The sequence below is a fragment of the Hemicordylus capensis genome, chromosome 5 (genome assembly GCF_027244095.1).
Source record: "Hemicordylus capensis ecotype Gifberg chromosome 5, rHemCap1.1.pri, whole genome shotgun sequence".
Classification (NCBI taxonomy): Eukaryota; Metazoa; Chordata; class Lepidosauria; order Squamata; family Cordylidae; genus Hemicordylus; species Hemicordylus capensis.
In genome coordinates, this window is record NC_069661.1 from 168,382,776 (window position 1) to 168,396,483 (window position 13,708).

Consider the following 13,708-nt stretch of genomic DNA (forward strand, 5'->3'; position numbering starts at 1 on the left):
CAAGAAGAGTTGATTTTATTGAGAGAGATTTAAATCACAATTATAGCCTGTCCCTGTTTCAAGAAAATGGAAGATTCATATTAGACAGTGGTTCCACAGTTCATATCTCAAACCACTTAAATTTCTGTACTGAACTTTTTGATATTCCTGAAGAGATTGTTCATTTGGGCAATAATGCAAAAAAAAAAAAAAAAAATAAAGCAAAGGAGAAAGGAGAAGGAATTTTGTATTTTAAGTTATTAGATGGATCAGTTAAACCATTATTTGTGAAGGATGTTTTGTATATCCCTGGCTTCTCAAGCTCCTTGCTTTCAATATCAAAGCTAGAGAAACAAGGCTGTGAACTGTATATTAGAAATGGACAATGTGTTGTTACCCAGAATGGAGAAGTTAGCCTTGTAGGCTCTGAATGCAAAGACCTGTACAGTGTGCAGGAGCAACCTGTGTCAAAGACAAGACAAAGAAGGACCAGCCTGGTCCAAACCTGAAACATACCAGCCCAATGAAGTGAACCTTGCTCAGTCATGCCTTCATGAAAACTGCTTGCAACTGTGGCATAGACACCTAGGACACAGGAGCTATGAGTCAATCCAGAACATGAAGGAGAAGGGATTAGCTGATGGCATTGATTTTGTACCATGTGACATTGTGACTAACTGTGTTTGTTGTCTTGAGTCCAAAGCAGTTAACAAGCCATTTCCTAAGCAGAGTGAAAGGAGACCAGAAGACCCCTGGAGCTGATCCACAGCGATATATCTGGACCACTACCAGCAACCATAGGTAATTTCAGATATTTTCTCACATTCATCGATGATTACTCACGATACACGGTTGTCTTTCTACTAAAGGAGAAATCACAGATGCTTGAGAAACTCCAGGACTACGTGGCCATGGCAAGCAACAAATTTGAGCGGAAGCCAAAGATCCTGCACACAGACAATGGAGGAGAGTATATGTCCAGCGCCACACAGCAGATCCTGAGAGAACATGGAATTGTGCATCAAACCACGGTAGCTTACAATCAGTCACAAAATGGAGTCTCAGAAAGAAAGAACCAAAGCCTCCTGGATATGGTAAGATGCATGCTTGCTGACGCACACCTCCCACAGAAACTCTGGGGAGAAGGCATCATGACTGCTACATACATACAAAACAGAATGCACACAAAGCCTGTAGGAACAACACCATATGAACTTTGGCATTGGTCATAACACATTTGCATGTCTTTGGAAGCATGGCTTACTCAACATCCTAAAGGAAAAAAGGACTAAGTTAGGGGCTAGGGCCACAAAAGGGATTTTTGTAGGCTACTCAGCACAATCCAAAGGCTACAGAATTCTGGATCCTGACACCAACAAGATAGCCATAAGCAGATCGGTGTATTTTGATGAGAATGAAAGAGCTACGTCTTCAGAGGGGGCCTACACTGAAGCAAGCAACCAGACCAAACACCCTGACGACTGGATTATGCTTCCTGATCTCAGCGGAATTGAGGAGGAGGAGACAGCAGATCCAGATCCAACCACGCTCGACACAGAGACCCCTAACGATCCACCAGATGCACCTGAGATAATGGAAGGGACCACAGAGGGTGAGGTGAGGCGATCAACGCGCTCAAACAGAGGTGTTCCAGCCCCGAGACTGTCCTACCTCGCAAGAATGGCGGAACAACCAGAACCTTCATCATGGGAGGAAATATCCCAGCTACCACAACCAGAAGCCCAGAAGTGGAAACAAGCTGCAATTGAAGAGCTTGAGGCTCTACAGAAAAACAAAACCCGGACTCTTACTAAGTTACCTCAAGGAAGGAAAGTTATAGGCTGCAAATGGGTTTTCAAACTCAAACATGATGCTGATGGTGAGATTCAGCGCTACAAAGCCAGATTAGTAGTGAAAGGATATTCACAGAAATATGGAGAAGATTATGATGAAACATTTGCACCAGTGGTCAAACACACCACAGTAAGGACTCTGTTAAGTATTGCTGCTAGCAAAGGAATGCATGTTGAACACCTAGACGTGAAAACTGCATTCTTGCATGGCGAACTAGAAAAAGACATTTACATGCAACAACCACCAGGTTTCTTAGAGAAAGGCAAAGAGGACCTTGTATGCAAACTGCAAAAGAGCGTTTATGGTTTAAAACAAGCTGCCAGAACATGGAACACAAAACTAAATGATATGCTGCTTCAAGCAAACTTCAAAAGAAGTGAAGCTGATCCCTGCCTGTACACAAAATTCAGAGATGGCAAATGGACTTACATTTTGGCGTATGTTGATGATTTGATTCTTGCCTATGAGAATCCAGATGACAGCAAGGAAATAATATATCATCTGAACAGTGATGTGGAAGTCAAGCAACTTGGCAACATTGCACACTACTTAGGCATTCAAGTACAAAGAGAGAAAGATGGAAGTTTCCTCATCAACCAAGAACAGAAGATTAAAGACCTGATAAACCTGCTCAGACTGGAAGATGCAAATCCTACACCAACTCCAATGGAAGTGAACTACATAAAGAAAGAAGATCAAACTGAGCCACTATCTGACAACCATAGATATTGTGAAGCATTGGGTAAGCTTCTATACATTAGTATAGGGATCCTCAACGTTGGGCCCCCAGATGTTATTGGACTTCAACTCCCATAATCCCCAACCAAAGGCCACTGGGGCTTGGGATTATGGGAGTTGAAGTCCACTAACATCTGGGGGCCCAACATTGAGGATCCCTGCATTAGTACACTCACTAGGCCAGATATTAGTACAGCAGTTGGCTTACTTTGCAGAAAGACTGCATCACCAACAGTCAAGGACTAGAATGCGATTAAGAGACTTGTTAAGTACCTAAAGCAGGGGTGTCAAACTGTGGCCCTCCAGCTGTTGTTGGCCTACAACTCTCATCATCCCCAGTCACCATGGCCAGTAGCCAGGGATGATGGGAGTTGTAGGCCAGCAACAGCTGGAGGGCCACAGTTTGACACCCCTGACCTAAAGGGTACTGCACACTTTAAGCTCAAGCTACCAGCTAACAGTGAACCAAAACTGGAAGCATATGTAGATGCAGACTAGGGTGGAGACCTAACAGAAAGGAAATCCACCAGCGGGTCACATAATTTTCTATGGAGATGGAGCCATAAGCTGGTCAAGCAGCAAGCAAGACATAACAGCATCATCAACAACTGAAGCAGAATATGTATCAGCTACACAGGGCTGTCACGAGATACAATGGCTGTGTCAACTACTGAAAGATCTACTGTAGGTATAGATGTACCACAGCCCATACCATTGTATGAAGACAACCAAAGCTGCATTCAACTCTCCAAATAAGACGATGTAAAGAGGCGTACCAAGCATATTGATGTGAAGTATCATGTAGTGAGAAGTCTGCAAAAGGATGGACTCTGGGCCAGTCACTTCTCTCTCAGCCTAACCTACTTCACAGGGTTGTTGTGAGGAGAAATTTAAGTATGTAGAACACTGCTCTGGGTTCCTTGGAGGAAGAGTGGGATATAAAATGTAAAATAAATAAATAAAAATAATCAAGCTGATCTACTGCCCCCAAAATGAAATGCTTGCAGATCTACTCACTAAGGCACTACGAAGACCCCGCTTTGAAAAGCTGAGAGAGAAAATGAATCTTGTGAACTGAGTCATGAGACATCGAGAGGGGATGTTGGAGGTGAAGGACTATGTGCTGTCTCTTGACTCAATGAAAGTGGAGGACAGACTAGTGAGTCAGAGGGCTAGAGGGTCAAGACACTGGTCATCCCTTCTCTACTGCTCTGACACTATCCCTTTGGAATGTAGATTGCTACTCTCAGGGACCCTTCCTTCCTGCCTGCCTTGTCACTTCCTCTCTCCCTCTTCTCTTCCCTGCCTTCTACCTTGCAACATGCAAGCTCCTCTCCCGTGCACCATGTGTGCAGAGATGCAGAATCCATCTGCATCCGGCTAGATAGATAGATTAGAGATCCCATCTTCTCACTTTCCTATCTAGAATGGAGTTCTCTAATAAATACCACTTATATTGATTTGAAACTATGTACTGGCTCCAAGTTACTTTACTCTCAGCTTACACGCATGCCTAACTAAATTCCACTGTGTTGTGCCTCTGTGCACTCTGCTATAATGAAAAGGGGTTTCTCCTACCAGAGAGAATTCCCAACACTTGTTGGGCTAGCTTAAGGATGTGGTGCATAGATGTTGCACAAAGAAAGGAAGTCTTTTGGAGAGTAGTCTGTGCACTAACAGAAGATGTTGACAAATTGCACAACTCCTGGTGCAGAACATCATCGAGCAATGACTATTCCACAACACTCATTGCAATCATTCAGCAAAGACTGTTGCACAACCCTGGTTGCACAGCTTTGTAGCCCAACCTAGTATATGAACTGGAGAACATCTTCCACTAGTGGACATACATAATCATGCAGCATACAGCTTTGTATGCTATATGTTCCATAGTTGTCGTCTGCGCCAAACAAATTTGTGGGCAAGTTCACTGTTAGGATGTCAGGATGTCAGCCATTGCATTTAAAGAGGCTGTACTCATGAGCAACTTAGCCCAAGCTGCTTGTATAGACCACCAGAATCCGCATGGATCCCAGCACTTCCACCCAGCCTAACCCCACTTCCTAGCCCAGCTTTTAGCCGAGATTAAGGGAGTGAGTGATCCCTTAACCCAGCTGCTGGGATCGTGTGTCTGCTTGGTCTGTATGAGGAGACACAGAGATGGGTGCCTAGAGCACCCATCTGACGGAGGAACTCCCCAAGGCACTGTGCTAGTTGTGGGATATCCAGAGCCCAGGAAAACGAATCCCGGTCACTGTTGATCTGAGCTGCCGGGAGTAGTGCAGATAGTGATCCATGCTGCTCCTAGTAGTGCAGATCGTGTGGGTGTGCAGCTTGCACACCAAGGACACAACAATCAATTGTTTGGGGTAAGGTAACTTGAATGCTGCCTCCCACCCCCACCCGCCCTCCCTGCCCTGGTATTGGTCGTGTGAATGACCTCAATATGTAGCAAAAATAGGCAGTGGGTTGTAATGTAACCAAAACAATACCGGTGCAAACCCATTGCTGACATGATACTTAGCATTATAGCTCCATAATGCTGCACCCTAGGGCTGCTGAGGAACTGGAATACAGCCCTGATACTGGTATGAATGGGTGGTAGTGCCAGCTGCGCTCCCACAGTTTCCCCAATTCGTGAAAATGGGGGAAACTACAGAGATACTGCTAGCACTTTCTGGCCGCAGGAAGCTCTGCGGCTCAGTGTTATGGAGCTGTAATGCCGAACATCACATGGGCCAATTTCTTTTTTTCTTTTTAGTATTAACACTTACCGCTTATTAACACTTACCGCTTAAGCACATTGTGAATAATATGCAAGTGATGAAAATTAAGCCACTGAACTCCACCAACAACTAATATAGTCTGGCCTGTGTTCTCAAGTGGTTGTGATCTGAAATAATTAAGAAAAAGTCAAAGCTGCAGAATAAACTGCTTCAGAACAGATGGCAACATTTTCAACAGCACTGCATCACACGTCATCCCAAGCCACAAAGGACTGATGTAATTTTCAGTTACATAATAGGGCTCTGCATATGTTCAGCTAAAGAATTTATTATTTCCCCCATTTTAATTAAACACATCTATTAGACACATTTGTGAAGGGCAGCAAATGACGTGCCAATGCAAGAAAGGACCATTCTAGTGATACACAAGGATATCTGCATCACACTGGCATTTCAGGACTTTTTGAGTTCTACAATGGGGAGGAGGATGCATGGGGATCCCTACACAGTGAAACTGCCAGTGATACTGATAAAATGCTTCTGAGCAACAAATGTAAGGTATGAAGAAGGAGGCAGGAAAAAAATGATTTGTTTGAAATGTAGAAATCTGTACATAGACGGAGTGGCTGACATACCACGCAAGGGTATGTCAGCCAAGTAACATTAGGTAAAGTGTGCCGTCAAGTCGATTTCAACTCCTGGCTCCCACAGAGCGCTGTGGTTTTCTTTGGTAGAATACAGGCGTGGTTCTACCAATGCCTCCTCCCACGCAGTATGAGATGATGCCTTTCAGCATCTTCCTATATTGCTGCTGCCCAATATAGTAGCAGCGGGGATTTGAACTGGCAACCTTCTGCTTGTTAGTCAAGCATTTCCCCACTGCACCACTTAAGGTGACTCAAGTAACACTGCATGCAAGCAAATTGCACAACTGCAAATATTGTGCAAGTGATGTTACACAAGAGTAAGCCCACTAGAAATAATGGGCTTCCTTTGTGTAACATCACTTGCACAGTTGTGCCGCTTGCACGCAAACAGTATTATTGGGCTGACATACCCTCACAGAGTAAGTCAGCCAATGTGCTTTAAGCTGCGAGGTAGTTACTATGGCACTCAGTTATAGTAATTCCTTTTCCCCCAATACAGTAGCCCATTGACTTTGTGTATAATCTCTTCCAAAGTCTGAATCTCAGACAAATTCCTTCCTACTTGTGGCTATAGACCTGTGTGCTAGGAAACTAAGTGACCCACTCTCATAGCGCAGAATTATCCCAGCCACAGGTGCTCCACCATACCTGAGGAGCAGCAGTTCTAGTGCTTCTTCAAATGTTGGTCTTTGGTTTATATTGATCCAAAACTGAGGGTAATACGAGTAACTAATAAAAGTTTTCCTATTGTTTACATTATGATAAAACTTCATGTCATGAGCCTTTTGCCACTCTTGGAGGGTGTCGTTCACTCGTTCTATCAGGTAGTACATCATTCCTCTGTTAGTTGAATCACCAATGAAAAGAATCTTTAAAAGCAAAAAAACCAAGGACATTTCAATATCTATGTTTGATTACTTGAATGGCTAAATAAGTTTATATCTAAACCTTACCTGGAAGTGTGCCCCATTGAACACAGTTGGAACTGACTTCTGAGTCAACTTGAATAAGATTGTGCTGAACATTTGGTTGAATTGGCTTGTAGATGGGGGAATATATGCTAAAAATAAATTACATTCTTCTGCAGTGTCACATGTAGCAAAAAGAATGTACGTACGCCCAGGTATTTGTATTCCAGTTCTAATTCTGGCAAGGCTAAAAGTCCCTTCAAGCACATGTTCTGTGATTTGTAACTACACTTTGTCCTTAACATCTGCCTGGTTTGAAGTAACAGAATACACTGCTCAAGTGTGGGTAAGGGAGAAGTGTGGTTATAGTGAAGTGTGATGTAGAGACTCTAAGGTTGTGCACCACACATGTACCACAACAGCTAAAGGTACACTCAGATAACCCAGAAGCCATTAAAAAACATATTTGATGAATTGTAACTTTGATCTTAACTACACAGACAGAGGCTATTAGGGTATATACAGTACAGGCACAAAAACATCGTTTTGTTTATAGATTGACTACAAACCCAGACTTTAATGTAATAACATGATTAAGTGATAAGTGACCCATCAGTGAATGTAGAGGGATCAAGTAGCTTTTGTTGCAAACACTGATTGGCGGGTGGTAGTATCCCATTATGTCTCAAACATGCAGCTCACTCACTCAGTTACAATGGAATTCTCTTGCTTAGCCAGGTGTCATCATAAATTAAGTACAGTTAAGAAGATTAAACATCTTTAACTCCAAAGCAGTAATTTAGGAAATATATAAGTTCCTCTTCTAAAAGGTGAATTTCAAGAAACTTAGCAAGTAATTGTCTTCTTATATTTCCTGTTCTTAATCATACATTGCTGAGGACATTTTATTACTATGAAAATGTGAATTGGCTTCTAAGAGCGGTAAATAAAATGTACGGTTTGTCACCTTTCGCTTAAAATGTAATTGACTACCCAGCTATTTGAGCAACTACTTAATATTCATGATGTGTTTCCCATTTCAACTTTTCTGAAAAGTTGCCTTGTACAATAATTAAAGTGTTCTGCTCCAGCAAATCACAGAACTATTATGGTAAAAGTTAATTGACCATAAAGTTATATGGGGTTTTGTCACAGATGTAAAACAAATTAAATTACTTTTTATTTGGTTTTTCACATTTTTTCAATGCACTTAAACTCATGTCATTTCTCAAGTGGATACAATCTAACAAATTTGATATAACCTTTGTACAGTCTGCCTTAATAAGGAATTTGAAGACAAATTGCTACATCTAATTTGAAATGAATGAGAAAAAAACCTTCCTAACTAGAAATCTGCTTCAGGCCCTACATGTGACTGATTAGCTTTGCTAACATTCTAGTTACCTAAATGGGCCCCCTTATAAAATGTTGTTGGGAATTTATATCTCCCTTTCCATGTCTCAGCCAATCTGTGTCTATTACTATGCCACAGGGCCCCCCAGTTAATACCAACGGGTATAGCTCAAGTGTAATGTCACATGTACAAAAGTGAAAAAGCAGTTCGGAGAAAGGCAGTTACAACTCTTAGTGGAAAACAAAAATAAGGTGATCAAAGGTTGCACTCCTGAATAGATGTCTGGGTTCCTATTCAAGTTACATTCACTGGGCAGCCATATGTCATATAAGCTGCTATAGCATAAACAGCCTTTGGCAAGTGGAGGAGGCCATCAAGCATGGCCTCTTTCAATCAACACTCCAACCCTTACCTTACTACAGAATATGTGCCATCTCAGATTTTGAGAGATCATATTTGTTTTGTATGGATGGGTTCAGGGGTCTCACAGTAAGTAAGTAGGAAGGAAGCAGCTGTTCCTGGCAAGTACCTCCACCGATTTTTGTGTTGTCTGAACCTAGAAATGTCGGATGGAGAATGTCAGGACCCCTCCTCTTGTAACATTGGTTACAAATGTTGGATTGATGGAGAAGTCCCAACATTCTCCACTTGCCATTTCCTGGTTCAGCCAACACAGAAATAGCTAGGAATACTGGCAAACAGTAGAAGCACTTGCTTGCTGGGAATAGCCACTTTCTTCCTACTTACTTTCTGAGAGTTGCTTGAATAGCCCATGGTTGTTTGAACCGGGTCTGGGAGTATATTTATTTATTTCTCATCAAGAGGGTAGAAACCCCTTGGGAGCAGTGGTCTCTCAGGTGTCTAGGGCCCAACCCATTAAGGGCTTTAAAGGTTAAAACCAGCAACTTGAATTGCACCCGGAAACAAATGGGCAGCCAATGATCCCAGCAGGCAGCTCTGGATAAAATCCTAGCTGCTGCATTTTGCACTCGCTGCAGTTTCTAAATATTCTTCAAGGCCAGCCTCACGCAGAGCGCATCACAATAACCCAGCCATGATGTGACTAAGGCATGGTTAACTGTGGCCAGATCTGCCTTCTTGAGAAAGGGACGCTGCTGGCGCACTCGCCGAAGCCGTGCAAATACACCCTTGGCCACCGCCTCCACCTGAGCTTCCAAAAGCAGAGCTGGGCCCAGCAATACCCCCAAGCTGTACACTTGCTCTTTCAAGGGGAGTGCAACACCATCTGGTCAAATCCTCTCATCCCGATTGGCTCTCCTACTGACCAACAGCACCTCCATCTTACCTGGATTCAAGCTCAGTTTATTAGCCTACTTCCAACCCATCACTGTCTCCCTAGGATCAGGTGATAAGGAGAGATAGAAATGAGTGTCATCTGCATATTGCTGACAACTCAGTCCAAGTCCCTGGATGACCTCTCCAAGCAGTTTCATGTAGATGTTAAACAGCATGGGGGACAAAACCAAACCCTGCAGGACCCCACAGGCCAATGGCCAAGGTGCAGACCTGTAGTCCCCCAGCACCACCTTCTGGACCCTGAGAAAGGACCGAAGCCACTCCAAAGCAGTACCTCCAATCACTATACTCGAAAGGCAGTCCAGAAGGATACCATGCTCAATAGTATCGAATGCACTGAGAGGTCCAGCAGAACATACAGGGATGTACCCTCCTTGTCAAGTTCCTGGCGTAGGTCATCCACTAGAGTGACCAAGGCAGTTTCAGTCCCATATCCAGAAGGGGTCTAGATAATCCATATTATCCAAGAACCTCTGCAGCCACGATGCCACCACATACTCTATTATCTTGCCCAAAAAGGAAAGGTTGGAAACAGGTTGGAAAAAGTTGTCCAGAGAGATGAAGGGAGGGCTTCCCCCCACACCGTATGCATGCTTGCTTTATTTATTTATTTTATTAACTTTATAAACCGCCTAATAAACCCTCCCTAGGCAGATTTCATAAAATTCAAAAAAATCTAAAAACAATCAACAATTTAGTTCTTCTTTAACTGGATGGACTTGACCTTGGGTTTATCTCAAGTATGCTTTTTAAATTTGGATAGCACACAGCAAGAATATCTGTAATAATTTATTACTTACTTCTGGAAACTTGTATCGACACCAGCTATTGTACCTGAGCCACAGACCTCTGCAAAATGTTAGTCACACCATGCTTATTAAGAAGACACTGAATTTCCAATCACCCATCATAGAATCTTCACTATAAGAAAATTCAGTCTAGTGAGGTCCATCTGAGACCTGCACGAGAATGTGAAAGAAGACTCGATAAGATTAGTAAGCAGAAGCAATACCATGCGTTAGGGAGAAAAAAACAAAAATGGAAACAGAGTACATGCAAAAGTGTCAAACTCTTGTCAATTATACACATAAGTTCTTAATCTGAAATATGTTGTATCCAATACTTAGGTACCACTTGGACCCATTTGAATGCTGTCAACTGAAGGTAGTTTCAAAATATTTATAATGGAGTGACTGTGTTAAGTATGAAATTTACATATATACAAGAACTTCAGGCCAATACCAAGTATTGGCCTGAAAATGATTCCATTTTAATACATATTTCCTGTGCCAAATTTATGACATACCTTTTTGTTTTTTACACATTGTTGGAGTTCTGTTTTCTTCAGGATAGGATATTGGCAATTGGCTGGCTGCCATGTTATTTGTCTCCAGTCACAGGTTCGGTTGTCAGAACAACTAAGACAAGGAACAATCCATTGTCCTATAAAACAGATCAACACCATGTTTTGGTTTTTCATTATGCAATTTTTTATTATTATTAGGGTATCCATGAGTATGAAGATCTCCTTACAATGAATTACTGTGAATTACTTAAGCACAGAAATAAGATGCAGTGTTTGGCTTACCTCTACTTAAGAGTGGAAGGGAATGCATAATAATAATAATAAATAAATAAATGAATAATAAATAATCAGACATCACCAAGACCTGGCAATGGCTTTAAGAATGGCAACTTGAAGAAAGAAACAGAGGGTTTAATACTGGCTGCACAAGAATAGGCACTAAGAACAAATGCAATAAGAGCCAAAGTCAAAAATTCAACAACAAACAGCAAGTGCCGCCTTTGTAAAGAAGCAGATGAGACAGTGGACCACCTAATCAGCTGTTGTAAAAAGATCGCACAGACTGACTGCAAACAAAGGCATGACAAGGTAGCAGGGATGATACACTGGAACATCTGCAAAAAATACAAACTACCTGTAGCCAAAGATTGGTGGGACCATACAATTGAAAAAGTTGTAGAAAATGAAGATGCAAAAATATTATGGGACTTCCGACTACAAACAGACAAACATCTGCCACACAATACTCCAGATATAACTGTAGTCGAGAAGAAAGAAAAACAAGTCAAAATCATCGACATAGCAATACCAGGGGACAGCAGAATAGAAGAAAAAGAAATAGAAAGAAATCACAAAAAACAAAGATCTACAAATTGAAATTGAAAGGCTGTGGCAGAAAAAGACCAAAATAATCCCAGTGGTCATTGGCACCCTAGGTGCAATTCCAAAACAACTTGAACAGCACCTCAACACCATAGGGGCCACAGGAATCACCATCAGGCAATTACAAAAAGCAACTTTACTGGGAACAGTCTATATTTTGCGACGATATCTATAATAACCAACAGTATTGATGATAAAATTCAGCCATCCCAGGTCCTTAGGAAGGACTCGATGTCTGGATAAAACAAACCAGTCAATAACACCTGTCTGACTGTGTAAACAAGAAATAATAATAATGATGATGAATGTATCCCAGAAGAGAAGATACAGAAAACAGCAAGAATGTTTCACACACTCATACTCCTCACTTAATGACTGCAGCATGATGAAGAAATGACTTACATGCATGAGAGATCAAACAGCATATATAGAATGTTCATATCACTTTGCATCATTGCAAAAGTTGAGTTGCAGACAGAATGCTTGACATACTGACTAATAAAGTACAGAAATCTGAGATTTAACAATGCTAATGGCCTTCAAGAAAGCCCTTAAAACTCATTTTTAAAAGTTTTAGTCTGACCTTCAATGTTTTTATTTTTTAAAATTGTTTTAATTATTTTGATTAGTTGTAATTTCGTGTTTTATTGATTGTAAACCATCCAGGGTTATTATGTTGGGTGGTATAAAAATGTAATAAAATAAGATAAATAAAATAACCACCAAATGGCCAGCTTGGTCAACCACCCATTTGTGAGACTTGGTCTGTGTCTACTTCTGCACCCACTCTCCATATCAGCTTTTCTAGTTATTCACGCAACGTTTATGTATTGACTTAATTTGTAAAACCGGCTATCTAGGAATGATAAACTGCATTTCAGCTAGTATTATTTAACAACCTTCAATTTTCATTTATTTCATAAGAAACACACAGAATTCATTCTGACCTAATCCTACCAAGTCTTAAGAATATATAACATTTTATGTCAGAGTGGTATCTGATCACTGATGTGATTTGCTCTCCCCACCCTTCTTCTTAATATGGCTCCTTATAGAAGACTGAATAATCTCTGTTTTTAGTAAGAACAAGATTTATTTCCAACATGTAAAAATCGTATTGGGAACAAACCTTTTGTGTCTCCCATTTCACATGTTCTCAGCTGTGGTTTTGAAATGGTTGACAGGTATTCAGCAGAGAGAGGCTGCAACCCACAGGATTCCTCTGGATGAATGAGAGAACCACAATCCTGAAATTAAAATATTAAAATAAGTTTGATTAATATACAGCAGTCATTTAGTACTATCACATAAAAATTATGTTGAACGACACTAAGATATTTTAAAGTGACAATAAGAATGGGGCAGGGGAGTTAGCTCACATTCAGCTTGTTCTTTTCCAATTTCTGCTACCCTTGAGTCATAACTACAATTAAATACATTTTATAACACATCTGCAGTGATATAATTTTATTTCAGTGAGTGAAAAGCTTTTCCTTTGAATCCACAGACATGATGTTGTTACTAAGACCAATCCCCAGTAGACCAATTATAACACAATGACAGCCTTTCTTTTTGGTTTATAAAGTTATCCTCAAGATAAAGTAAAGAAAAGGCACCCACTTATGCAAATTTACTCAGAAGTAAATCCCACTATGTTTAATGGAACAAACAGCGCTGGCCAAAACTGAACTGGCATCTGAGGCAGTGAGTGAGTGGCCACTCCCATCCTTGTGTTGTTCAGAGTGCACTGGCAGCCATTTCCCTCTCAATCCAAGCTGAGTCCCTTCCTTTTTTCCGGGTGTGCAGAGGTCTGGTGTGGTGGCAGGGTGCCACCACCTCATCCAATCTGCCACATGAGGCATCTGTTTCACCAGGCCTCATTAGAGAGCTGGTCCTGTCATTGTGGGTTCAGAATTGCAGCCAATCCTGAACTTTTGGTTCAGTCACTGGACCTTTGATGTATTTTAAGATATACTTTTAAATTTCACTATGACAAA

At 41.4% G+C, this 13,708-nt stretch overlaps 1 protein-coding gene across 5 annotated transcripts in view; it reads right to left on the minus strand.

Annotated features, from left to right (window-relative positions):
• The window catches only part of CPED1 (cadherin like and PC-esterase domain containing 1), a 182,892-nt gene that overhangs the window by 19,153 nt on the left and 150,031 nt on the right, over positions 1-13,708 (minus strand). For 4 of the 5 annotated variants that reach the window (XR_008308678.1, XM_053256489.1, XM_053256488.1 and 1 more), the window contains 4 exons: positions 12,841-12,958; positions 10,830-10,966; positions 6,593-6,813; positions 5,363-5,464 (listed from right to left, as the gene is read on the minus strand). Coding sequence is in view for 4 of the 5 variants with exons in the window: in XM_053256489.1 (XP_053112464.1) it covers positions 5,363-5,464; positions 6,593-6,813; positions 10,830-10,966; positions 12,841-12,958 (578 nt within the window). In the remaining variant the exon portion in view is untranslated. Of the gene's footprint in view, positions 1-5,362; positions 5,465-6,592; positions 6,814-10,329; positions 10,483-10,829; positions 10,967-12,840; positions 12,959-13,708 lie in introns of those variants that run through there. The other variant, XM_053256491.1, reaches the window with a different exon arrangement.